The sequence below is a fragment of the Argentina silus genome (assembly GCF_951799395.1).
Source record: "Argentina silus genome assembly, chromosome: 2".
NCBI lineage: Eukaryota > Metazoa > Chordata > Actinopteri > Argentiniformes > Argentinidae > Argentina > Argentina silus.
This window is the reverse complement of record NC_139656.1, coordinates 20,283,934-20,309,704: the sequence shown is the minus strand read 5'-3', so window position 1 is coordinate 20,309,704 and position 25,771 is coordinate 20,283,934. Positions and strand designations below refer to the sequence as shown.

The 25,771-nt window shown below is 42.9% G+C and overlaps 2 protein-coding genes across 2 annotated transcripts; one reads left to right on the top strand and one right to left on the bottom strand.

Annotated features, from left to right (window-relative positions):
• Nucleotides 1-885: 885 nt before the first annotated feature.
• apba2b (amyloid beta (A4) precursor protein-binding, family A, member 2b) lies at nt 886-20,032 on the top strand (the record flags this gene model as incomplete). Its single annotated transcript, XM_083664808.1, has 13 exons — nt 886-1,140; nt 1,513-2,367; nt 4,237-4,317; nt 5,726-5,765; nt 7,620-7,765; nt 11,932-11,964; nt 13,299-13,385; nt 15,577-15,762; nt 17,026-17,205; nt 17,561-17,773; nt 18,001-18,120; nt 19,479-19,619; nt 19,961-20,032. 13 exons carry the CDS (start codon nt 886-888, stop codon nt 20,030-20,032), a joined length of 2,409 nt encoding a protein of 802 aa, XP_083520934.1.
• A 580-nt stretch (nt 20,033-20,612) lies between these two features.
• Nucleotides 20,613-25,499, bottom strand: sord (sorbitol dehydrogenase). Its single transcript, XM_083665108.1, has 9 exons — nt 25,355-25,499; nt 25,107-25,140; nt 24,750-24,914; nt 24,084-24,243; nt 23,871-23,989; nt 23,327-23,392; nt 22,836-23,014; nt 22,470-22,591; nt 20,613-22,013 (listed from the first exon to the last, which is right to left on the bottom strand). Exons 1-9 carry the CDS (start codon nt 25,406-25,408, stop codon nt 21,848-21,850), a joined length of 1,065 nt encoding a protein of 354 aa, XP_083521234.1. The 5' UTR covers nt 25,409-25,499; the 3' UTR covers nt 20,613-21,847.
• Nucleotides 25,500-25,771: the final 272 nt, after the last annotated feature.

The following is a 25,771-nucleotide window of genomic DNA, read 5'->3' as shown; positions in this document are numbered from 1 at the left end:
TAGTCTGTGCTGTCACTCTTTAAAATGCAGTATGTTTGTATCTAACGTTTATGTGCTGGCACTCCACTTTACATCTGTTTGTGTGTGTGTATGTGTGTATGTGTGTGTGTGTGTATGTCTGTGTGTCTGTGTGTGTCCTCTTTAATTGATTATCTCACAATGTATATTATCCCTTCTTCAGTTTGATAGCTTTTTAATAAGGTTATCGTATTTGTTTAAGATGCAGAGAGAAGAGAAAGACCCACTCAAAATGTCCCATCCTTGTGTGGTGATCAATACTAACCCAGACTGAATGGAAAATTGCAAATCTTTCCCAATGTTATCTGCAGATACATGCAGGGCCCTTTGTAGATGACATCAGTTTGGGTATTGACCGTATGAGTCAAAGTCCATTTTGCTTAAGGTAAACGTTTCATTCTTTGTCTTAGACTTTTGTCTACAGGACAGAATCCAATATAAAACAATCTATCAAGCAGACCAGTATTGTGGGAGGGTAGTATAGTGCTAAGTAAGCACATAAGTGCTGGTCTGGGTGTGGGTAAAGTAAATGGGAACCTGTCTAACTCAATAGTAGTAATTGATCAGTCTCTCAGTGGTCCAAGGTTGAAAGAAAGAGACATGTTCAGCAGGGGAATCAATGTGCATTAGCTATTTTTAATTGCATGGATGGATATGTTGGATTGAAGTCCTCAGAGGGCTTATACAAACAGTATACACATGCACGTGTACACACACACACACACACACACACACACACACACACACACACACACACACACACACACACACACACACACACAGAACAATCTAATTTTTTATGATTATAGTGAGATCTCTCATGGAATTGTGTCTGTGTTTGACAGGACTGAAGACAGCTAGAGATGAATGGCCTGTAAGCAGCCAACGATGGCTCACAGGAAGAGGCCAGGGACCAGTGGAGGCAGCAGCTGCAGTATGGCCGAGCCCCTTGCCCGGCCCTGCCCTGCCCCCTACCCCACCGGGCCTCATGGTCTGGAGCATCAGCACCCAGAGGACAGGGAGAGGGAGGGGGAGGAGCCCCACTACTGCAGCCAGCAGGACCCAGAGCTGACGGACAGCCGGCCGTCCACACCCACCACCCCAGATCATGAGCACGCTCATGTCCACGACCACACACACACTCACGACCAGGACCAAGCAGACATCCACGCTCATGCTCACGACCATGCAGACTGCCATGGTCACACTCATGACCATGACCATGCAGACCGCCACGGTCACTCTCACGACCATGCAGACTGCCACGGTCACGACCACGACCATGCAGACTGCCACGGTGACGCTCACGACCACGACCATGCAGATTGCCACGGTGACGCTCACGACCACGACCATGCAGACTGCCACGGTGACGCTCACGACCACGACCATGCGGACTGCCACGGTCACACTCACAACCACAACCATGTAGACTGCCATGGTCACGTTCACAACCACGACAGCGCAGACTGCCACTGCCACAGTCACGCTTACGGCCACGGTCATGCAGACAGCCTGGATGGAGACTCCAGCTCTGACTATGTCAACAATACCTCAGAAGATGAGGACTACGATGAAGGACTGCCAGAAGAGGATGAAGGCGTAACCTACTACATCCGCTACTGCCCTGAGGATGACAGCTACCTGGAGGGCATGGACTGCAACGAAGGCGACTCCAGCGGCGGGCATGTGGCCCAGCAGCCTGCCGACACAGATGAGTGCCAGGAGGCTGTGGAGGAGTGGGGGGAAGGGGAGGTGCGCTGTGAGGTGGTGGAGCAGGACCCAGACGAACAGATTTATGATGGGCGACCAGAGCCCATCCTGGACCACCATCCCACCACCCTGCAGGAGCCCCTGCCCAGAGAAGGGGAGGAGGAAGAGGAGGAGGGGGAGGAGAGTGAGGAGTACTTCCCCAACGAAGAGGAGGATGTGGAGGAGGAGGGGGTGGGCTACACTGGGGACTACTATGCCCCCGAGGACAATGGGAATTCTGTCCATGTGTCCCCGTACCGCAGCCGTAAGGTGGTGGTGGAGGGGGAGACGGGAGAGGAGGCCGAGGAAGACATTGACCAGATAGTGGCCGAGATCAAGATGAGTATGAGCATGGGCAGCCTGAGCAGTGGCACTGACCAGAGCCCAGAGGAGCTAGCACTAGACCCTGTGCCCAACGACTACCCTCCTGAGACCCATGCCAAGCCTGAGCCTACCCCTTATGTCCCTCACCGCCACGACAGCAGACCCAAGTCCCTCAACCTCCCCTCCACACGGCACAACAACCCTGAACTCCAGAGGGGCTTCAAAGTACACGCTCGCACCCCCGAGGAGAGACAGAGATGGGCTCAAGAACAGGTGAGAGGGAGAGAGCAGAGGAGGCTGGGTGGGTCTGGGGATGTCAAGTAATTACCAAAGGTCCTTCAGATTCAAATGATCTACAGTCGATTATGTATGATTTGATGTATTCAAAGTTTGATCCTTGGATATTAATCTGATGAATCCACTTTAATGAAAATGTTGCTCTGCATTGTATTCAATGGTCACTTATTAAATTGTATTAGATATGCTCATTACACATTTTATTATAGCAATTATTATTCAGTAAAATGTATCTGAAAGGTGAGTCCTCAGTTGACCCCATGACAGCTGATATGTGGTGACAGTTCTGGTACAACATGGCTGTCATGGCATCACCCAGGTGGCTGCTACACAAAGGTGATGGACTGGCTATATCAGTGAAAGCTATATTTTGTTTATTTCATGAAAAGTGCAATATAGTGCAATATAATTGCTATCATTTATAATTATAGGTTGGTATGTTTTTGTAAGACACTCCCAATGAATCTCTTGCCTAGCATATGTGAATGAAAAGTAAGAAGCAAAGTTGAGGTAATAACTTTAAGAAGGTTGTTGGACTAGTTGATGTACTGGGTAATCCCTCTAAGAGTGTGGTTCTTCATTTTACAGCAAGATCAAGGGCAGAGCGATCAAAGTCTTTTTTACACTCTACATTTCAAAATGTTTCAAAGATTCTGATGCCTTCTACAGTTTAATACTAATCTGCCAGGATAAACATGATTTTGGTTTTAAAATGTCACATTTTGGGTTATTTACCAGTGAATCCTATAAAAGGATTATAACCCAGCCATAAACCATAGTCCTCCTGCTCTTCAGTTGGATGGTGTAATGGTGTACTGCAGAAGACTGTATTTAGAGAGCATGTATTAAGAAGCATAGATATGTGTTGATACAGTGTTGATACAGCACTGAAGGTAAGATGTGTATGGTCAGGGTTATTCGGGAGCCGACACACACACACACACACACACACACACACACACACACACACACACACACACACACACACACACACACACACACACACACACACACACACACACACACACACACACACACCATCCAGATGGTGAATGGAGAAAGCCTATATCCTGTGGTTTGAGAGGGCAACATGCTGATCCCCACCTGCTCCACTGTGTGATTGTACAGTATGTCCTCTGTGCTGTACAGTGTTAGGGGTGTGACATGGGACAGGCCACATAAATGGATTGAACTCCAATCAAATACTGCACAGAATAGTCACTGACAAATACAAATACACAAGCATCATTCTGACTGTGACTTCTAGCACCAAATGTTATGGAATGTATCAGGCTGTACTGTGACAAAGACTCACTGCAGTGGCATATACTGTATACACACAGATACATGTTTTTATCATACGTATACACAGTAGATTGGAGAGAGCATCAGATTCGGGGTGTATGCTGCCTCCTTTCTCAGAGCAGGGATTACCATTGTATCCTATTAAACAAATAAATCAGATTTAGTAATTACTGTTTGCACAGGCTGATGTTGGATAGATGTTGAATGCTAATCATGGATAACAATTTTGCACTAATTAGACAAAAAGGACATCAAATTGTAGCAGTTTCGGAGACAGTGCAGTCAATGTCAAAGGGAAAATGTACTGCTATCGCATCTTTAGAAGTGGTAAAACTCAAGACACTGTGGTGCCATGTGTTTGTTATATAAGTACAGTATGATACACACACACTACTCAATGTATGTCTATTAATAGCATGACCTTCATTTTTCCAAGTTTCACCGAGAGAAATGTATTATGCATATGTAAGCTCTAGCTAGCCAAGGGAGAGGTACTGAGACTCGTCTGTCTCACATGTGTCACTCTCTCAACCCCCACAGGTGACCCATAGTGGAGAACAGCCAAGGAAACAGCAGCGCTCTGATCTTAACGTGCCACTGGAAAACAACAACGTCCCTGAGGTAAGATGTCTAGACCAGTCTAGAGAACAGCTGTCTGGACCAGTCTAGAGAACAGATGTCTGAACCAGTGTAGAGAACAGATGTCTGGACCAGTCTAGAAAACAGATGTCTGGACCAGTCTAGAGAACAGATGTCTGAACCAGTCTAGAGAACAGCTGTCTGGACCACTCTAGAGGACAGCAGCCTGGACTGGTCTAGAGAACAGCTGTCTGAACCGGTCTACAGAACAGCTGTCTGGACCGGTCTACAGAACAGCTGTCTGGACCAGTTGAGAAGACAGCAGTCTGGACCAGTCTAGGGCAGCAGGCAAAATAAAAATGTTCTGGCTAATATTGTGAGGAATACATAACCGTCTTTGACCTTAGGCTCAGGTTGTTTTGTTTTACATTCATATACAGATAATTAGTTAGAATCCATAAATCAGTAAATTCATAAATTAAGTCCCGGTCCCCAGGTTAGACAGTTTGCTTTGGAGGTCTGCAGTGTTATCAGGGACATTTTTCTCTTGAATGTCTTCTGAGGATGTTGCTGTATGTGACCCCCTCCCCTCTCCTCTCTACCATGATAGGAGGGGAAATGGCTGTGGCCTTTCTTGCCACTAGTAAGGAACAGTAAGTTGTGTGTTTACATCAGGGAAAAGCACTCAGCCTTGACCTGACACTCAGACTGGGTCCTTTCAGCTCTGCACAACCTCCAGAAGAGCTCTCTCCTTCCCCTACTCTCATCATTCTAACATGGCCTCTTATTTATGCACACAGAACTAACAGCACAGTTCGGCTATCCGGGCATCGTCCAGACTCTCAGTCATTTTGTCAGCAAACTAGTATTGACTACATGGTCTTGTTAAGGTGTTTTAAAGTTGATACACATCTTTGTAAACAACTAAAAGGTAAAATAGATATGTAAAGGCCTATGCTCAACCTTGTCACCATATTTTGAAGTGCAATTGTTGAGACCATTTCTTTCACAGAATCTCCCTCTCCTTCCTATCAATTTATATTGTACACTCTGCTCATTTAATTCATAGCACAATACATTAGAATATATATATAACCCTATCAATTTCTTGTCTCCATAATTTCTTCTATTTCTCCCGTATCTGTTCAAGAAGAGTGTTTTTATAGACATTTCTTCATGTTTTTTGTGGAAGTCAAATGCTATACACAGAGGTGTTTTTCTTCTTTTAGTGTTATGACATATACGCCTTTGGAACACTCTTCCTGACAATATAAGGGCTGTTCAGACTGTTGGGGCTTTACAGTTTTTCTATGTTTTGTTATTTTCTATTATTATTATTATTATTATTATTATTGTTATTAGTAGTAGTAGTAGTAGTAGTAGTAGTAGTAGTAGTAATAGTAATAATAATAATAAATAAGACCAGCATATTTCTGTTTTTGTTTTTCAGCCAACAAAGAAGGCTGCATCTTTCCCCAGCTTTGTTGATGGTAAGTCACAACTTTATTTTCCTTTTATCTGTGTCTGATAATCTGCTCTAGAAGTTTAATCTTTTGAGTATGACATCAGAAGACAAAAATGAATCAAATTCACATCAGATATTGTCTGTAAGAAGATTATAGCACATCAAGTGTAGGGAGCTGATGTTTCACATGTACTGTAACAACTCAAAGAGCTAGATGCAGGGTGACACGTCACTAACATACAACGCCCTAACATAAAAAGAACATTCTCCTGCTCCATACTCATATGCATGGCATATTTAAGTGTAGACAGAGAGATACTGAATAGATCAGTAAGTATTTTCCCCATGTTTGAAAAATTATGATGAACGAGACAGTCAAGAGCGATGATGACATGCATTTATAAAATAATCATGTCACTTCATCAACACCTTCTTTGGACAATCCATCATTCTGCCAGACATTTTAATGAGTGATTGATCAAAGTGGGAGGGCTACAGGCCAGCATCAGGCCTCTGTTTGGTCAGAGATGTTGGGGCTTTCTATGAATTGCAGAGCAGATTTAGGACCTAATCTTAGAGGAGGCTGAGCTGATTCTTTCACACTCAAATCATGACAGTGCATTGTGTCCCTCAGTGGGTGTTACAGAGTCCACATCTACATATCACACAACCAGATTAATCCCCTGTGCCTTTCTTAGCTCTCACCCGCAGGCGGGCATTTCACTGCTCAATCCTCTGATTGTTTCTCTGCATAATACCCAACTGCCACAGCTTTGCAGTGCTTGATTTGTTTAGATTGTGTGAAAAAGAGCGCCACCCACTGTTGGCTGGACCACACCCCAAACACACACACCAGCAAGATCATTACTAGTGGAAGTGATAGTCAAGGTTGTTTCTATAAGAGAAAGAGAATAAACAATATATTACAAAGCATAATAACGAAGTCGCTATGTAATGACCTATCAGTACTAAATATGTACAACAGGAATAGCAAGGGAGAGGCAAGTAGTTTCGTCAAAATGTAGTCTGTGAACTTACCTCCGGTTCAAGCAAAAAAAATCCCATTCATTTTTCCCATTGGGATTTTTTAAAATAGCTGTCAGTGTAATATACTGTAAATGTTGTGTATCAGTGATATGATGTTGCCACAAAATAGCAAGGCAACTTCTAGCCTGAAGCAAGACAATTCACTCACCAGACTTTTTTCAGAGGTAACATTACAAAGGAACATAGAATGATGACATTCAAAGCCTAAAGTAATTGAATGCCCAGAGGTGGTGAAAGAGTCCATGGGGTGAGAGGTCCAGTGGTGAGATGTTTGTTGTGCATCTACGAGGTTTATGAGTCCAAATAACTAACCCTAACCCTTTGTTGCGTATCTACAAGGTTTATGAGTCTAAATAACTGCCTATTGATTGATTGATTGATTGATTGATTGATTGATTGATTGCAGTGGGCCGAGTGTCATAGTTAACAGGCATCCCAGCAATCAATCAAAAGTCATGGGGCCAGAGGCCAGATCATATCTGTTAAACTGGCAGACTTTGTTGCACTGGTGGGGTGAGGGCTTAGTGTAAGTGATGAGGGTTAGGGTTAATTTAGGGTTAGGGTCAGGTACATTGTACATACAGTGCCAATAAGTATACACTGACAACCACATTTGTTTTGTAGATTGTAAAATAACTCTAAGATGTCTTCCGTATTTTTGCAGGACAATTTTGCAGTAAATTATCTTACTCCTTCCCTTTTCCGTCCTCTCGCTCAATCTCAATCTCAATCTCAATCTCAATCTCAATCTCTCTCTCTCTCTCTCTCTCTCTCTCTCTCTCTCTCTCTCTCTCTCTCTCTCTCTTTCTATCTCTCTCTCTCTTGCTCTCAGTTCCAGGCCCCTGTGAGCCAGAGGACCTCATTGATGGCATCATCTTTGCTGCTAACTACCTGGGCTCCACCCAGCTGCTGTCAGAGCGGAACCCGTCTAAAAACATCCGCATGATGCAGGCTCAGGAAGCTGTGAGCCGGGTCAAGGTACGGAGAGACCCCCCATCACACACACACACACACAGACACACAGACACACACACATAAGGTCTCTGACCTTACCTGTAAGGTAAATTATTTGCAGTAAGTACCAGAAAGTACCTATTATTGTCACGTCATTCCCATGTAAATACTACAGAAGTAAAAACTCGTCCAAATATTCCCCTAAAAGAAAGTTCTTCTGATATTGTATTTGTGTATTTGTATCTTGTAGAATGCAGATAGTTCAGCTCTGACTGTAGGAGAGGTTTTTAGGTGATTCTGAGGTAATGTGTCAGATCTGTGTGTTTACACCCCAGGAGACAGTGTCCAATCAGAATAACAGGACTATTGCTATGATACAGAGGTTCTGTAGAATCATGCTCATGCCCAGTGGGCCAGTTTACCGTCCTTCAGCTGTCTGTTTACATCCCAGTGGTTTTAATCAGTCTCAATTTAATGATGCCCTATGGAAGAAGCATTCCCCAATGGTGTACATGTATTATTTATTATTTGAAGTTACATCTGAATTACAAATCCTAAAAAGAAAAAATATGTTCTCCTCAAAGCAACTAAGATACTGTATAGTCTGGTAAATTCCTTTTTTTCTGTTCGTGACAAACCACCTCTGCCCACTCTGCTATACTTAGCTTCTCTACATACATCTTCAGCGTGCTTTTTGTTATCGACTTCAAAATATTTAAAACCTATCCAAGGAATTTTTCAGCCCTGAGTCCATTTGGAGCACCACCTCCACGACATCATGATTTGCCTGAAAAAGTAACTGACTGAAAAGTACCTCCCTGCTTTTCAATATTGTTTTCCAATCACAGGTATGCAAAAGGGTGGATCAAAGCCTGAGAGACGACGTTAACTAAGATATAACAACCTAAAATATGCTCTACTAGAATCTACTAGAATCTACTAGAATCCCATATTAGAGCTGGTTCTGCTCTCTTGGCAGGCAGAAATAATGTTTTATAATTGGAGTTTAATTGTTGACATGGGGTGCTGGCCTTTTTAATTAAAGGCAGATCCAGATTGCCTTATTAAATCCACATGGACATCAATGCTTTTTATCTCTCCAGAGCAGTTTGAGATTTGGCCAGAATGAACAGTCCATTAGGGCAGCAGTTTGTCCAGATTGGACTAGAGCACACGTGCCACATGGCTAGGGTAATGGGATTGCTGACACTCAGAGGTTATGTTTCCTGCTCCATTTCCTGACCATTTTCTACATTTGCTGTCTGCATACTGATGGAGAGGCGGAGAGAATGGTAATATTCAAACACAGCCTTGGCCACAGTGCATTTCAATCACTTCAATAAGCCTACTGGCTTTCAGCTAGCAGATTTATGATTGCTTTTTGCAGTCTGGCCTTTAAACCGCCAATAATGTGAGGACAGGTTTCTCTGTTAAATTAGGACTTTCTCACATGTGAAGTTGTATATATTCACATGCAGTGAAATGTGTTTGTTGAGTTTCCTGTATCCTGCCTGATTTTGGGAGCTCAGTTTGTGCAGCTATTGTATTGTTCAAGCTATACCTCAGGTATATCAGTATGTATCAAAGCACATACAGTACATAGGGCGATAATGATGATTTACTTTTGAATTTGATTTACACTGTACATTTTCATAAGCTGTCCAGGACAGGCATAGCCTATTTCTTCTCTCTTTTGTTTAAACATGGCCTCCGCTGTACAGTGTTGTTAATATTAGATGACATGCCTGCCTCACAGTGCTCCAGTGGCACTAGGCTGGGATCTACTTTTAGAAACACACACCTGTGGCAAGGTCATTCACTCCAGAGATGTAAGTGTGTGTTAGCTCATTGAGGCAGGTCAGGTTGGCCCTTTCCCTGCCCCTCACTGTGTGACACAGTGACACTCTCTCTCCTGTCCAGCAGTCCGCTTCAGCAGGCATTAGACTGGACCGGCTAACCTTCACATCTGAACAGCAGCCAGCCTCTGGGTATTTTCATTTGAGGGAAATTCAGTCTTGAAGGCCCCTTTACTGCTGAGCGGATCTGGCACCATCCATCCCGCTGAAAAGCAATCTAAGCTGTCCTCTTTCTCACTACCATCAAAGGCCTTTGAAGATGAAACCATGGCAACGCTTAACTGCAAGGTCTTTTTTCCTTCATTATTTTCATGTGGCTTCTCAGCTGTGGAGGAGGTCATCTGACAGCATGATACTTGTTCTCGTCCAAGGAGGAACTGCAGATAATATGTCTTGTCCGCAGATGAATGGGCCATATGTCACTCTGGAAACAGGGGAATGGGCTCTTTTATCTCCTACCATCTCCTCACACACATGCCATCAGTGCTGGGCAGCATTCCCCATCACACACACCTCCCTCCAGACCGGATAGGGTGCTCCCCCCGCCAGATATCATAGCACTTCAACAACACACTCGATGAATACTTACACTGCTATCCTAAATGTTTTGATGAAATGGACACAACTGAGCCAGACAAAAACTTAGCATTGCAGGTAAATAGCAGCCCATATGGTTTATTTATGTTGATCTTTTTGGCATGCTTCCCTCTTTTGATGCAATATTTATGTATCCTCATCGCCCACGCCTCCTCCTTCCTTCCTCTGGCTTCTTTGGCATTCTGCTGTGGATTGCTGGGGGACTCAGATGTCCGCCTTTTATCAAGACAACTGAAGGTGGAGGAGGAAGCGTTACCAAACAAAGACTGGGCCATTTTCTCTGCTCCTGTACAATCACAAATAACCTGGGTAGTCACAGCAACACAAACATTCAGCCCGATGGCATCAGAGGTTTCAGGGCCTGAGTGATGATGGGATGGGACAGGAACAGAGCAACCTGCTCCAGCTCAGGGCTCTCAAACACAAACCCACCAGCCTTTCTCTGGTCCTGTGTCTCAATACAGTGCTTCAACATTTGTGCAGCTGTTTGTGGATCTCTCTCAAGTAGCATCCTTCTCTGAAATGAAATCTCGTGTTTTGTTACAGTAACAACATGCTCATATTCCCTACAAAGACAGCCCTTTCTGGATTCTCAATGTGTTGTGTAGACAATATGAAAGCTGCTCAGTAACAAATTTGTCAGATGACATCCCATTTCTCTTGGTGGATGGGGACTGACAACGACACAGGAGTAAATCATGAAGTACTGTAACCTCCTACTGATGCTGGGGTCTGCTGTTATTCCACCCCATGAAGTACTGTAACCTCCTACTGATGCTGGGGTCTGCTGTTATTCCACCCCACGAAGTACTGTAACCTCCTACTGATGCTGGGGTCTGCTGTTATTCCACCCCATGAAGTACTGTAACCTCCTACTGATGCTGGGGTCTGCTGTTATTCCACCCCATGAAGTACTGTAACCTCCTACTGATGCTGGGGTCTGCTGTTATTACACCCCATGAAGTACTGTAACCTCCTACTGATGCTGGGGTCTGCTGTTATTACACCCTATGAAGTACTGTAACCTCCTACTGATGCTGGGGTCTGCTGTTATTACACCCTATGAAGTACTGTAACCTCCTACTGATGCTGGGGTCTGCTGTTATTACACCCTATGAAGTACTGTAACCTCCTACTGATGCTGGGGTCTGCTGTTATTACACCCTATGAAGTACTGTAACCTCCTACTGATGCTGGGGTCTGCTGTTATTCCACCCCACGCTCCGAGACTTTTCATCTGCTGTCAGTTATTGGTTGATCAAAATATAGATGCAGCTTATTGAAGAGGTCTTCGATCTGCTGTTGACAAGAAAGAATATCTTGTGTAAGGGTGTGCCAAGCATGTCTTGCCTCAACTGTGTTTCACATTTGTATTGAAGGGTGTCTATAGAGTATTTCAAGAATACATCAAACACATTAATGAAATGCATATGCTACACTCAACTTTCCCTTTTCTTTGATATCAAGGTACAGTATCAAACTCATTTTTGCATGTCTTATGATTTGCTGTATTCAAAGGAAAAATAGCAATTATAACCCTCTAATTGCTGTTTAAATTAGTTTTTCTGCAGAACACAGCTGTGCCATCCCTCCTCTCTCTGTCAGAGCAATGATAGCACACCTGCTGTTTGGTTTACAGTTTTGAGTCTTACGTTCTTTTACTTTCTTTATTTCCTGCCCTGCGTTTTTGCCGCTCCCGTGTCTGACGACCCTGTTCTGTCCCAACGCCTGTCCCAGAGGGTTCAGAAGGCTGCCAAAATCAAGAAAAAGGTGGTGTGTAAAACCAATCAGAAAAGACCAGACAAAGGCCACCTTGACTCCACCCTCACCCTCCTCCCTGTTTCATCTGTGTGTTTCTTGTCTCATCCTCACACATGCCCAGAATCCCAGATCAATGACTAGCCCCTGGTCCCTAGATACCTAGTCATAAACTAGGTGGAATGATTGCCATCTTGTTTATATATTGTCTAATCTATGCTTTCAGACCTACAGAAGTGTCTAGGGGGTAAGGACTAGGGGTTGATTTGGGATTGAGGGTCTGATCATGGAGTGTGAGGAGATTACCAGAGTCATGAGGAATCTCTCCATCACCTCCCTGCCATCTGATCACTCTGCACTGTGAGGCTGGAGGACCATGCTATCCCTGCAGCCTCTGCACTGGAAATCATACTAAAAAACAACAGAGCCATGGAACAACTAAAACCACTAATGAATACTATGAAGCATGTCATCCAATGAATTACTCCCAATTCCTTACATGATGTATTAGCTAAGGCTTTTAAAAAATATTTGTCGTATGCTGCTCATTTTACACATATCATTTCTTAATGATCCAGAATCAAACATGATTTAATTAGTCCCCAATGTATGGCAATTAGACAAGGTCTGTGACTGGCATTCATAGACTGCTGGTAATGGCTTAGCACTGGGCACTGTCACAGTGCCGTGCCAACACACCATCATCATGACATGCCTATTGATCTGAGGTCCGGTGCCAAAGACGTCCCTCTGTGACCAGCCCTCACTGCTGCTGCTGCTTCATGTTCCAAACCCCCTCCCCACCACCACCCCGCTCTGCATGTACCCTCTGTCACAAACATGCCTGTTTTGATTTCAGATGTATTCCATTCTTTGTCACAATGTTCATGGACTGTATTATGACTGTTAACCTAGTTACAGTACTACCCTTTCTGTGTAGAACTATAATATTGAGCATATTATGAGCATGACCATCATGTCCAATGGTAATGTTGGAGAGATCAAATCCTTTAAGAGAGACTTATGTGCTTCAATTATGATTTGGATCAATATTTTGGAACTATGAACTGAATGCCTATACAATTGAATGGCTGGTCTTTATGGTTGGCGCCACAGTCCATCATTGTACAACAAGGCAGTGTCTCTGCCAGAGATTGAGGCCCAACCTATGACATGATTAATGAATCAGCCTTAAACACGCTCTCAACAGGAGTTAAAGAGAAGAGACTGTTAACCAGGGTCCCTGGTGGGCCCTCCGGTACAGTCTGGTCATCAGGATGTTTTTCCTCTGATGCCACAGGGCTCTGACATAACTACCTACTTCCTGTTTTGTCTCTTCTCTCCAGAGCCCAGAGGGGGACGCACACACCCTGACGGAGGTGGACCTGTTCATCTCCACTCAGAGGATCAAAGTTCTCAACGCAGACACACAAGTGAGTCTCCCCACGCAGGCGCACACATACACACACACACAGCTACACACACACATGCACACTGTCTGAAGAACACAGGCCTGGATGTCCTCAGAATGTGTGAATAACAAGACAGAGAGCCTTGCACACACACACACACACACACACACACACACACACACACACACACACACACACACACACACACACACACACACACAGATGAACCTGTCCTCTGTGACAGGATAAATCAAATGCAGTGATGCCATAGCCACACTGTCACAGATTATGATCATATATTCATTTCATCTTATGACGTTTTAGCTGAATTCCCCAAAATAGATGCTTTCTGTGCAAAGCCAGAAAGCCTCAATTGACATCTGGCAGACGGAGACTTTTAGTACAGTACAAACAGATGAAGGCTGGTTGATGCAGAAATGAGAACATTCTGGAATTTAATGTTCATTTTGTGTAAAACACAAAACACTTTTGTGCCATATGGCTTGTCAAATAACTTGAAGATGAACAGTACTTCTGCTGCAGATAGAAAGATGCAATGTAGAGCTTTGCTTTGGAAACCTGGTACAGGATCCCTTATTCATGTGGAAACTAGTGTGGTCCCACTTGAAATGTATACTGCATATTCTAGATAGATAAATCCTTTATACACTTCTTACCTTCACTGATTATTTATAAGAAAATGTCATGGTATAGAATGTGGCAAAATAGTTAAATGTCATGTTTGGCAAAGTGCAAGATGCTAGTAGGAACTTATATCCTTTCGCAATATAATACAAATTTGCTGATAAATTATTTATGAAACATCTATGCTAGGTCTAGGTCTTAGAAAGGATTTGTCAAGGTTTAAAAGTGGTCATTGGTCTATAGTGGTACCACAGGAGTGTACATTATGAGAGAGGCAGCAGCATGAGCAGGGCTGGGAGATCACTGGCAACAATGGCTGTCCCTGACTGGCTGTCTGTTTGTGTGGCTGACTGAGCAGCAGTGTGTGGGCTGACTGGAACAGACCGATGTGCTGCAATGCAGTATCTCTCCTCTCCATGTCTGCCTGCCATGGTCTCACAACCTACACAAAGGGAACAGGGAGAATGTGTCAGTTTGTGAGAGTTTGCACAGGGTTGGGGTCAGTGGAATTTCTATTCAGTCAATTCAGAAAGTAAATTGAAATTACAATTCAGTGATTTCTCAATAAACTGAAAATTAGAAGCTTTTCCATTTTGGAATTCAAAATCAATTCCTGAATCGACTGAATTGAAATTGAGTTGACCCCAAACCTAATACAAACTGCTGTCCCATAAACTGCTGTCCCATAAAAAGACCAGACAAAGGCCACCTTGACTCCACCCTCACCCTCCTCCCTGTTTCATCTGTGTGTTTCTTGTCTCATCCTCACACATGCCCAGAATCCCAGATCAATGACTAGCCCCCTAGTTCGTGCGTCTTTTGCTACAGTATTGCATGGATTAAATCATGGTCATTTTTTACCAAGCACCTTTGAAATAAATACTATATGTGTGAATAATATCTTAAATAGAATAGCTTAGAAGTTAAACCATGTGTTTGTACACCAGAGGCAATGTGTACTGTAAAGAAGATGAGGAGCAGTGATTTCCATGCCTGTCTGTTATGTTGCTAAAAGTGTGTGCTGACTGAATGGAAATGCATGGATTTCTGCCATGCTCACCATGAGAAAGGTGAAAGGTTGTAGGCAGAGCATGCACAGACAAATTGCATCATTAATTCTGCTGACAGACTAATGACCCGTATCTCTGAAGAACGTACAGGACGGAACAAACCATTCCTGCTCCTTGTCAGTCAAGATCTACAGTACCAGAAACACATGCAGATACACCTCTTATCATACATCCTCTGTAGCTTTCTAACACACACACACACACACACACACACACACACACACACACACACACACACACACACACACACACTGCCCATTTCTGCTTTATGGGTCCAACTGGACATTCTGCATTTAATAATGTTTCATACTATCTATCTGTTTCAGTTGTCAGAATATGTTATGGTTGTTATTCACAGTTATACCACAGCTTTGTTGAATACGCAATTCTGATTGTCTGAAGGGGCATTCTAGAGTGTACATTATTTACAGGTAATACCTACCTGTGTGAAACTGGGAATGCCCAGTTATTCATAGTTGTTGCTGTTTTTTACACAGGAAAATATGATGGACAATGCCTTGCGCACCATCTCCTACATTGCTGACATTGGGAACATTGTGGTGCTGATGGCGAGACGCCGTATGCCCCGTACAGCCTCCCAGGACTGCATTGAGACCACGCCCGGAGCACCTGAAGCCAAGAAGCAGTACAAGATGATCTGCCATGTCTTTGAGTCTGAGGACGTAAGTGTGTGTGTGTGTGTGTGTGTGTGTGTGTGTGCGCGTGTGCGTGTGTGCGCGTGCTTGCATATGTGCAGGTGTGGCTATCTCTTAAGGCCATGATTGAATGGTAAACAAGTAGTGAAGTTAAATTTGACTGAGGATGATTAGAATCAATGTGCTGTATGTGGTACAGTATGGTAATAAGAGGATCCTGTTCTGATTGGCCAGTCGTTCTGCCCCTGCATTGCAGTCGTTCCTGTCTATCACTATCTCCTGTCAAATTAGCTGTCGGGATAAAAAGCCCAGTGAATCTGAGTATTATCACATGAGTCATTCAGCCTGTGCTCATAAGCAACAATTACTGTATATATTTTAATTATTCTTCCCCCACAGTATCTTAATAATGCACATCTATTATATAGTTAACTGACTGTAGTCCGTGATCTACAGGTCAGATGTCCAAATTCTAGATTATGACAATGGCTAGCTTTGCTGGCCCCCTACATCCGGTCAGGAGCAGAAGTGTCTGAATATGGCAGTGATGCAGGGAATCCATGCCAGGCAATAACATTGATCTTTATTGCCAAGACATCTCAACCACAAGCAAGCGCTCCCCTGTCCCTTGGTCAACAGCCAGATGTCAGTGTGTGATATGCTGTCTGTCATGGTTGATATGGCCAATGTTCACCCCTGTTCACCGCAGCCAAGGGAACTCTGGGTTTCATGTGTTTGTCAAAGCCCAGCATGTGGCATATGAAGGCAACGTTTATATGCCACCAGTCTTTGGAAACCTCACTATCCCCACCCAGCCTGAGGGGAAGAATCAGATCAGATTACTCACCCATTCTGCTGATGAGCCTGATAGACAATTTACCAAATTCTACATATCATTTAATATAGGTACAGGCTTCATTGGGTTCACTAGTTTGGTTGTCCAATCACTAGTTTGGTTGTTTTGATCAGTTTATATGGCATGATTGAATGATGTTTGCTGCATTGCCAAGACCATACCTAATTCCCCAAATAGCTTAAGACATTGATTTTGAACTTGGCATAAGTGAAAGAATGCCATTATTGATTCATAATGTCTGTTCATTATGAATCTCATTATTGATTCATTCACAGCAATGAATACTTCCACATATCATATTGATCTGGGTCCTTCTTCAGTAGCTCTCTGATTCCCCCACTTCGCTGTCATTGTGAGGGGTGGATTGTTGCTCTGCCAATACGGGTACTGTAGCTGTTATTTATTCTTCTCCTGTCTCTTCATCACCACTCCAGGCCCAGCTCATTGCGCAGTCCATTGGCCAGGCATTCAGTGTGGCCTATCAGGAGTTTCTGCGAGCCAATGGCATTAACCCGGAGGACCTGAGTCAGAAGGAGTACAGCGACATAATCAACACACAGGAGATGTATAACGACGACCTCATCCACTTCTCCAACTCAGAAAACTGCAAAGAGGTTTGGCTCACATTTCTATGAGGATGTTGCTCAGGCACACCTGTTCTATGAGGACCTTGAGATCCTCAGTGCCCCTTTACTTTAGATGAGATAGTTTCTGTGTTGTTTGTGACTGATGAGCAGCCAGAGAAGGCCTGTGGGCCAATTACTGTACCAAAGGAGCTGTCACTACTGTAGTCCCTTACCCATTTGACCTCCTTCAACTCCTGCACTTTCTCTCTCCCCTTCCACCACACTAGGTTTAATGATTTATTTTCCTCCAGCCAGCAACCACGTTCACTGCACTCATCACCCCTCTCTCTTTCTCTCTCCATCTCTCTCATCTGTCTCTCCCTTGGCTGGCGCTTCTGTGCAGCTGCAGCTAGACAAGCAGAAGGGGGAGATCCTGGGTGTGGTAATTGTGGAGTCTGGTTGGGGTTCCATCCTGCCCACGGTGATCCTGGCCAACATGATGAACGGTGGGCCCGCCGCCCGGTCTGGGAAGCTCAGCATCGGAGACCAGATCATGTCCATCAACAACACCAGTCTGGTGGGGTTGCCTCTCGCCACCTGTCAGGGAATCATCAAGGTACAGTTCCAGTGCTTCCAGCTTAGTTATGCTGCATTGCTGTGTAATCAAAACAATTCACCGTCAGTAGTATATTTTAGAAATGTATTTTTTGCATAGGTTCTTGGTAGAATACTGCTAAATAGCTGGGTTGGTAATAGTGAAAGAGCGTCATTCTGTGATAGTTAGACACATTTACCTTACCGCATCATGAATACATAGTGTTTTGATGATTTTGCGTGCATTAGGGACTGAAGAACCAGGTGCAAGTCAAGCTGAACATTGTCAGCTGTCCCCCTGTCACCACCGTCCTCATCAAGAGGCCAGACCTCAAGTATCAGCTGGGGTTCAGTGTCCAGAATGGGATTGTAAGTATAGGCGGGTCAGGCACTGTCCCCTCTGCAAGGTGTCAAACTTTATATTTAAGTACTGGTGTCATTTAAGTTATATAAGTGTTTGTAAAGATTACACCTGTTCTTTACAAAGGGAATTGAACCTAGCTTCTTTTCTGTTTTCTATTCCCTGTTGAAAAGAGCAAATGCAAACACTTAGTAAGTCTAGGCCTGTGTTTTTTTTGGTGCTCTTGTGCACAGGTTGAATTTATCAAAATCAAGACAAGATCTATGTCTTTGTCAAATTAAATCTCAGCTCCCTCAAGCAGGCGTGTTGCTCTGAATAGGAGAAGACAACACTATAAATAATTAAAAGCTGTTTTCAACATTTACAACTAAAGAAATAAAGCCTCAGTGGTAGAATACTGTATCAAAGTATACAAGACGACAGACTGTATGGATCTATACAAATGCTTTTGTGGCTGTTTCCACCTGCATATTTCCTTTCATAACTTAGGCCCTCAATTTAATCAATTGTAGGTAGCACATTTTCAAGTTAAATACCTCAAAGATAGCCTTAATTCTTTGATAAAATAAAACTATTTTGCTTTCATATGCAGGTGCTGTCATTTAATGTATTTGTACTAGTATATGATTCAAGTCTCTGGTGTACTCTAGTCATCTACTGTAAAACATTGTTCTTCTGACACACTTTGTCAATCGCTCGAGTAATAGGTGTAGTCAGACAATATCCTTTGGAAATCTACTGCTGCTTTTTTGGTCTGCATATTAGATGCAATTACTGTTCTATCTCCTCTGGCAATCATTGCAGAGGCTAATACTCAGAGCTTTATTGTCTTACAGTGTAGATTCTCAGCTCAGTTTGAACTGCCATCTCCTTGCCACTGCATACAGATCAACCTAACCTTGTCCTTCACAGATCTCAGCTTTTGGTCTACTGTACAGTTCAATATGTTAATGATACACATTGCTCTCACAGTGGTGAATTAGGATTTGTCCCACTAATCTACACATTTTAGATTACTAGACGCTTTCAAAGTGAAAGAAACAATTGGGAATTGATACATTTCGGTAGCACTAGAATTAGCTTAAATGCAAAAACGTATCTATTGCTGAATTTGTTACACACTGCTGTATGTTGATCAGGCAGTCACTACAAACTGAGCTAATGGAGAGGAGCAAAACGGCTCAGGAATGCCTCCCTGATACCCTAAGGACCTACAGGAGAGTAGAGTGTGTATTTCAGTGGCAAAGAAATGCTAATTTTATGTATTTCAATATATTTCAATATATTTTTGGAATGCAGCTGTTCCTCTCTCTTGAGTGAACGTCATTAGTGATGTGCGAAACATTATTGTATTCTTAACCTACAGATCTGCAGTCTGATGCGTGGAGGCATCGCTGAGCGAGGGGGTGTCCGAGTCGGCCACCGAATCATAGAGATCAATGGCCAAAGTGTAGTGGCCACAGCACACGAGAAGATTGTCCAAGCCCTCTCCAACTCTGTGGGCGAGGTGAGAATTAGACACCCATATAGATAGGTCTACATTCAATAACTCAGAAAACAGCACAATGAAATAGTCTAGTTCACAGCAGCACTAGTCTTGGTAGCTGGAAAACCCTCCTCATGTCACCTAGCTGAGTAAGGATGTTTTATATCACAGTATAAAACACTTTTTCGGTTTTCTGTCTGCCCCTATGTTTGCTTGAGTATTTACCTGCTTTAATACTTACATTTGGGGTACAAGGGGATAGAGACATTGTCAATAAAGAAACAGTCAGAGAAACTACAGCAGAAAGTAGCTGGTGTGGGTATTTACAGTAAATATGTGCTATATGTCATTGTCTGAAACAGATTCACATGAAGACTATGCCAGCAGCCATGTTCAGACTCTTAACGGGACAGGAGACTCCTATGTACATATAGCTGAGGGACAGATCCCAGGAGCCGTAAGCGTGATTGTTTCCAGACCTGTTTGACAGCCTTGGTGGACACAACAAGCTGACAAATAATTGGCTACAGATGGTTCATCTCCATGACCAGACAGATTTTTTTCTTCCGTGTTGATGACTTCTAACTTTTATCATCCACCTTTTTTGTGCTAACATCAAACTGACACTCCAGATATTTTGTTGATGTTAATACTATACTAAAGAGTCATCTAAGCAGATGATTTTTACGTTATTTATTTGTGTTGTTTGTGTTTTGATTGTCAGTTCAGTGAGACTTCATGGAATGAAAGAGTGAATGCATCACAATTTATTTTTTATATTCATGTAAATGTAATATGGTACTTGTATATTGTTTCTTTTATTTCTTTGATGTATTTATTTTTCATGTGAATTCATATTTAGCTAATGTGTGTGAAGTAGTAAGAAAGGGCCACGATTGCTTTGTATATATGTATTGTCATTTTCCTGCTGGTTTGATTGCAGGGACGATTGAAAGTCAGTTGTTATTATAATATAGGCAAAAAAAGGGTTTGGGAGTGACTTGTATAATCTCATTTTGTTGAGGTGATACTGTACATCAAACCAATGGAGGTGGAGGTTTTATTTTACCAAACGCCATATCCATCCATATTTGAACTTTGTCTAATTTTAGAGGGTAATACACAAATTCAACCTTAATATGACAACAAGTCATTTAAGGGGTTGATGTTCTTGACTCGTTTAAAAAGTTTTTTTTTCCATGTACAAACAAACATTTTTGGACAGCAGTGTCTCTCACACATTTTAATAACAATTATTTGAAAACTATTAACATACATTGATTTGATCCCAAAAGCATAAACAATGTTTTAAACTTGAAAGTGTATTTTATATGTGTGCTACTATGTTCATCTTTTGGTTTCTCAACAGAAACACATTTGAGTCGATTGTGAATGTATTGTGTTGTTCGAGCTGTGTTCATTGCCATAAGCAGTATTAGAATGTCTGTACATAAAGAGAACCTTGTCTAGTATTGTGTTCCTATAAGAATCACAGTTAGTCACTGCAAACATCTCCCCCGTGTCAGGCTTCAGCCTTGAGAGAAAGAGAACAATGATTCACACTGTGACTGAAGAAGCCTTACCACTGAGTAATGCGTTTTAAAATACATTGTACTAAAATTGACATTTGAAAATTAACAATATGATCATTATCTGTGTGCATGCCTCTTATGATAAGTATGAAGTCAAGTATGATGGCAAGATAACAATAAAATAAAAAATAAACCCACATTTGTGTCTGCCTCAACATTAAACTGAACGTGAAAAGTGTATATTGAGTTATCAGATTGACCCAGTCTGAATCAAGGGTTTGTTTAGTATGTAAGGGTTTGTTTAGTATGTTGTTTGGACAAGGAACCATGTTCCTTTTTATATTACATCCTACCTAACCTTAAGCCTCTGGTTCCCCCTGGTGGCAACAGCTAGGTAGTGCAGAAAGCTTGAGATGCATAAGATCCAAAAAAACACTATAATTGGTATGTATTTCCAAACATAATTTCAACATTTTACTACGAAAGACATTTGACATATTTTAACACTTTTAAGGTACGATTTAAAGGCAGTATCTGATAGTACTACAACATTATGAAGAAAATACAGCAATCAAAGAGTTAAATTGAAAAGTGATTTAAAAATAGATGATTTAAAAAGTGTGTTTCCATGGCGCTCCACAAACAAACAACAAAAAGCTGTAGGTTCTGAGGTCTACAGTGCTATGGTTGTCTGTGCTGGTCCTCTCAGTGGCCCTCTCACGGGTTCTGGTCAGTCTTGTCACACTTGAGCATGACCTTGACCCCTTGACCCTGACGTGTGGTCTCGAAGGCCTGGACCGCCTGCTCCAGGGGGAAGCGGTGGGTCACCAAGGGCTTCACATTCACCTTCTTAGAGGCCAACATGGCAATAGCCATTGGCCACCTAAAACAGGACAACACCAAGGCATTACATACAGTATAAACAAATATGAAAACAGTGAACAACTTCATTCCTTGATGGAACAATGAAGACAATCTTCCCTCAGAGATATGTTATGGTTGGACTTGTGCACTGCCCCACATGGATTTAAAAGGAATGGATGGGTGTAAACCCTCAGAGCCGAAATGAGTTCAGCTGTATTGGGCTTTTGGGTCGGCCCTGTAACGTGTAAAGCCCCTACATCTCAAGCCCATACTTACACCAATCCTATTCTTTCAAAACAATGAGGGGGAGGGCACTTCAGAAAAAAAGGTAGATAAGATGCAGCAAATGATTTGATCTCTTACCTGTGACTACAACTCCTGTCCTGGCTATACTGTAGGGCTCTCCCTTGTGAAATGCGGCAACTAGTGATAATTATTGACCTTGATGATTTGAGAGAGAGAGGGATTAACGTACGTGTTGCAGTAGCGGAACACCCCTCTGATGTCCACCTCTCTGACTGCAGCATTGAGCAATGGGACAGTGGTCATCGCTGAGCCCAGCCCCACCAGCACCACCACTCCTCCAGAACGGGTAGCCTGGCAACATCCACATAACACACATTACAATGTTATCAGCCAAGGTTGAAGCACTAGCTACAGTACACTTGACATTTTGTCTCTGATTGCTTAATTTTTTACCTCGTCTTTTACCTCAATGCCAACATAAATACAGTGTTTTGTTACAGATGAAACTACTTGGGTTGAACTGAAAACCAGGCACAGTTTGTCAATAACAGTGACAATATGCCCTGATGTCAGTATTTTGATGGTAGTTCCATACATAGATGGCAGTTTGGACACTGCTCTCCACACCAGTGCACTCGATGGTGATATGAGGCTGTGCTCCCAGAAGACTCTCCACTACTGTAGCCAGCTCCTCAGGTCCATCTTCCCTTTTTACCGTCAGAGGAAAGTCCGCACCCAGCTCCTTGGCCATGGCCAGACGCTCTGCTGTCAGGTCTTTGGGAAGAAAGATAGAGTGCTGTGACAGTCCGACCAGACCAGGGAAGAGAGAGAGCACACAGAAAGGACTACGAACTAATGCAACCTACTGGATATAAACTCTGGTCTCTAGTCGCCAGCTCAATGTGCTACTAGAGGGACCAAACTAGGTACCTTGTAGCTCTATGGACAACAACAGACTTATAAGCTAAACTGACTACCTCATTCACATCTGCTACATTCTAAATGGAGGCCTTTCTAAAAAAAAAGAACATATGGATTAGAAACATAGGTATGCAATTAATTGTATAAAATAACAATTAGCCTTACCACTTACAACCACCTGTGAGGCACCCATAGCCTTAGCCACAAGCAAGCAGACCAGCCCAATTGGTCCTGTAGAAATTAGGTGAATAACAGAGAGAGGTTTAGGTCAAATGTGTATGTTAATTTTTAACAATCCCTGAAGGGATATTTTTTTAGTTGTGCTGGTCATTGTGAAACATCGAGCACAAGGGTTTGTGTGTGAAATACATCTACTGTATCATCAACTAGAAACCGTGAGAATATCTAACCAACCCTTTCATTCATGACTTGAACAGTTTTACTAGGGTACTGCTTAATGTATTTACATATGTTAATTATTTATGTTTGCTTACCAGAACAGTGGATCTGTTATGTCTGTTACTACAGGTGTTCAGGTTCACTGGTTTTCCGAACTTGCATGGGCATGTTATCGCAATGTAATCATGTTCATCTCCTTTGCGACAGAAATTGAGCAAAACCCTGGACAGCTGCAAATGTCCCACACTGCCTCTAGCTGTTCAGTGCCAGTGTAAATGAAGGACAGATGCTCCAGGCAGCTGAGGTTTACCTGCCCCACAGATGAACACACTGCTGCCCAAGGTCACTCCAGCTCTGCGGCAGGCATGAATGCCCACAGACAGCGGCTCAATCAGTGCCCCCTCCTCAAACGTCACATTGTCAGGCAACCTGTTCATACAGAGGCAGCTTAAGCAATAGGTTGACATTGGCAGTATGTTGCTAATCACCTTCATCCCGTTGGATAGTAGAATGATAAACTCACTTGTAACAGAAGTTGGCACTATGTTTGTAATATTGACACAAATTCCCATCATCAGGGGGTGTGGCACAGAAGAAGATGGTGGGGGATAGATTGTAGTTTCCCGATTTAAAGTGCTCGTCCATCTCTCGAGGCACCCCTGGCTCAACTGCGACTCTATCGCCTAATCACCAAACACACGTTTATAAGTCAATACACAGAGAGGTTGTTCACCTTTAAAATGAAGGTAACAGGTCTATTTTCAAAGCTTGAAGTACGCCTAGATCAAGCAGGTCAGGAAAATCAATAAAAGTGTTTGAGAACATTGTAGATGTAATGTTGAATACAGTAACCAGTACAGAGACAATTGACAGAATAGTAGATAGTAGTTACCTGTTTTAATAATATTAGCCATAGCAGCTATCTACAGTTATTAGCCTAGATCATTTGCATGGATCTTTTTGGTCTAGATTTCGCTAAATCGTGCTATACCTACACATGATGTACGGTGCAGTGGAGCATGGAATGCAACAAAACGGAGGGAGCTCCTCTAAACAGACACACACATTTTCGTATTCAGTGTGAATTAACGGACCATCACCTACTGACCGTCAAACGGATGCAACGGACGTACGGATCCCGTGTGATTTCGGTTTAAGAGTACATCTAACGTACTTGTAAAGTACTTGCCTGGTTTGAGGTGCTTCACTGCTGATCCCACCTTCACCACCCTACCAGAGGCCTCGTGCCCCAGCACCATGGGCTTCTTTACCACAAAGTCACCTATGCGCCCATGTTGCCAGTAGTGCACATCAGACCCGCAGATCCCAACGGAGTGCATTTGTAGAAGCACCTCTGGACATAGGAAATGTCCAATTTAGGTCAGCAAAATGTGCGTTGAAATGTACAGTAGCAGCAGAATCTCCATAAGTGCTCTCTAGGACACAGATACTCGAATTTCCCTGAAATCCAAGACATGTAAATAGAAGGACATTATTTATAACTAGATAGATCTCGAAGTATGCCACATTAAATGAATCATCATACCATTTAAACCTGGTTCAGGGATGGGCCGTTGTTCCTGCAATACATCAATTACTATTGGCGTCAATTTGCTTGCAAATAAATAATCAAAACCACATGTTGAACCACGTCAAATTGCTTGCAAATAAATCATCAGAACCACATCTTGAAAAGCAAACCACAGCTGGATAGATACTTTGTGATATCTCCCACAAGCTGGCATCTGCTCTGGCATTATTTAGTATGAGTCTGTGAAGTTGAGAACACTTTACCAGTCTCAGATCGCCTTGAGAATGCAACACGACAGATAGGTTTTCCTTTTCCATGTCGAGAAGACAGCAGTAGCTGAACCGACGTTGTTGTCCGGAGCTGAACAACTATTTACTTAATAATCAGTGTAAAGCTCAAAGTGCTTTCCTGTTCTGTGCGTCAAAGTGGGCGTGTATCCTCTTTGGGCAGTGGACGAAAAACCATTATAAAAGGGGAGATGCTCGGGTAGAACTCAATATAAAGCAAGCTACATTTGTGTTTAGAGCTGTTTGCTGGCACATGGTTGTCTGAACTACATTTATGTCATTGATAAGAATAATTTATATGTAATCAATGGTATGAAGATATTAAAGTACTGTTATTTATGTCTACTACTTTCCCTACAGAGTAGAATTTAAGACAACCCAGAGCCTTCTAGC

Coding starts and splice junctions, on each gene's coding strand:
- sord (XM_083665108.1), bottom strand. CDS start 25,408: ATGGAAAAGGAAAACCTATCTGTCGTGTTGCATTCTCAAGGCGATCTG. Junction 25,141..25,354: donor CTCAAGGCGATCTGAGACTG/GTAAAGTGTTCT, acceptor GATGTATTGCAG/GAACAACGGCCCATCCCTGA. Junction 24,915..25,106: donor CCCTGAACCAGGTTTAAATG/GTATGATGATTC, acceptor TCCTATGTCCAG/AGGTGCTTCTACAAATGCAC.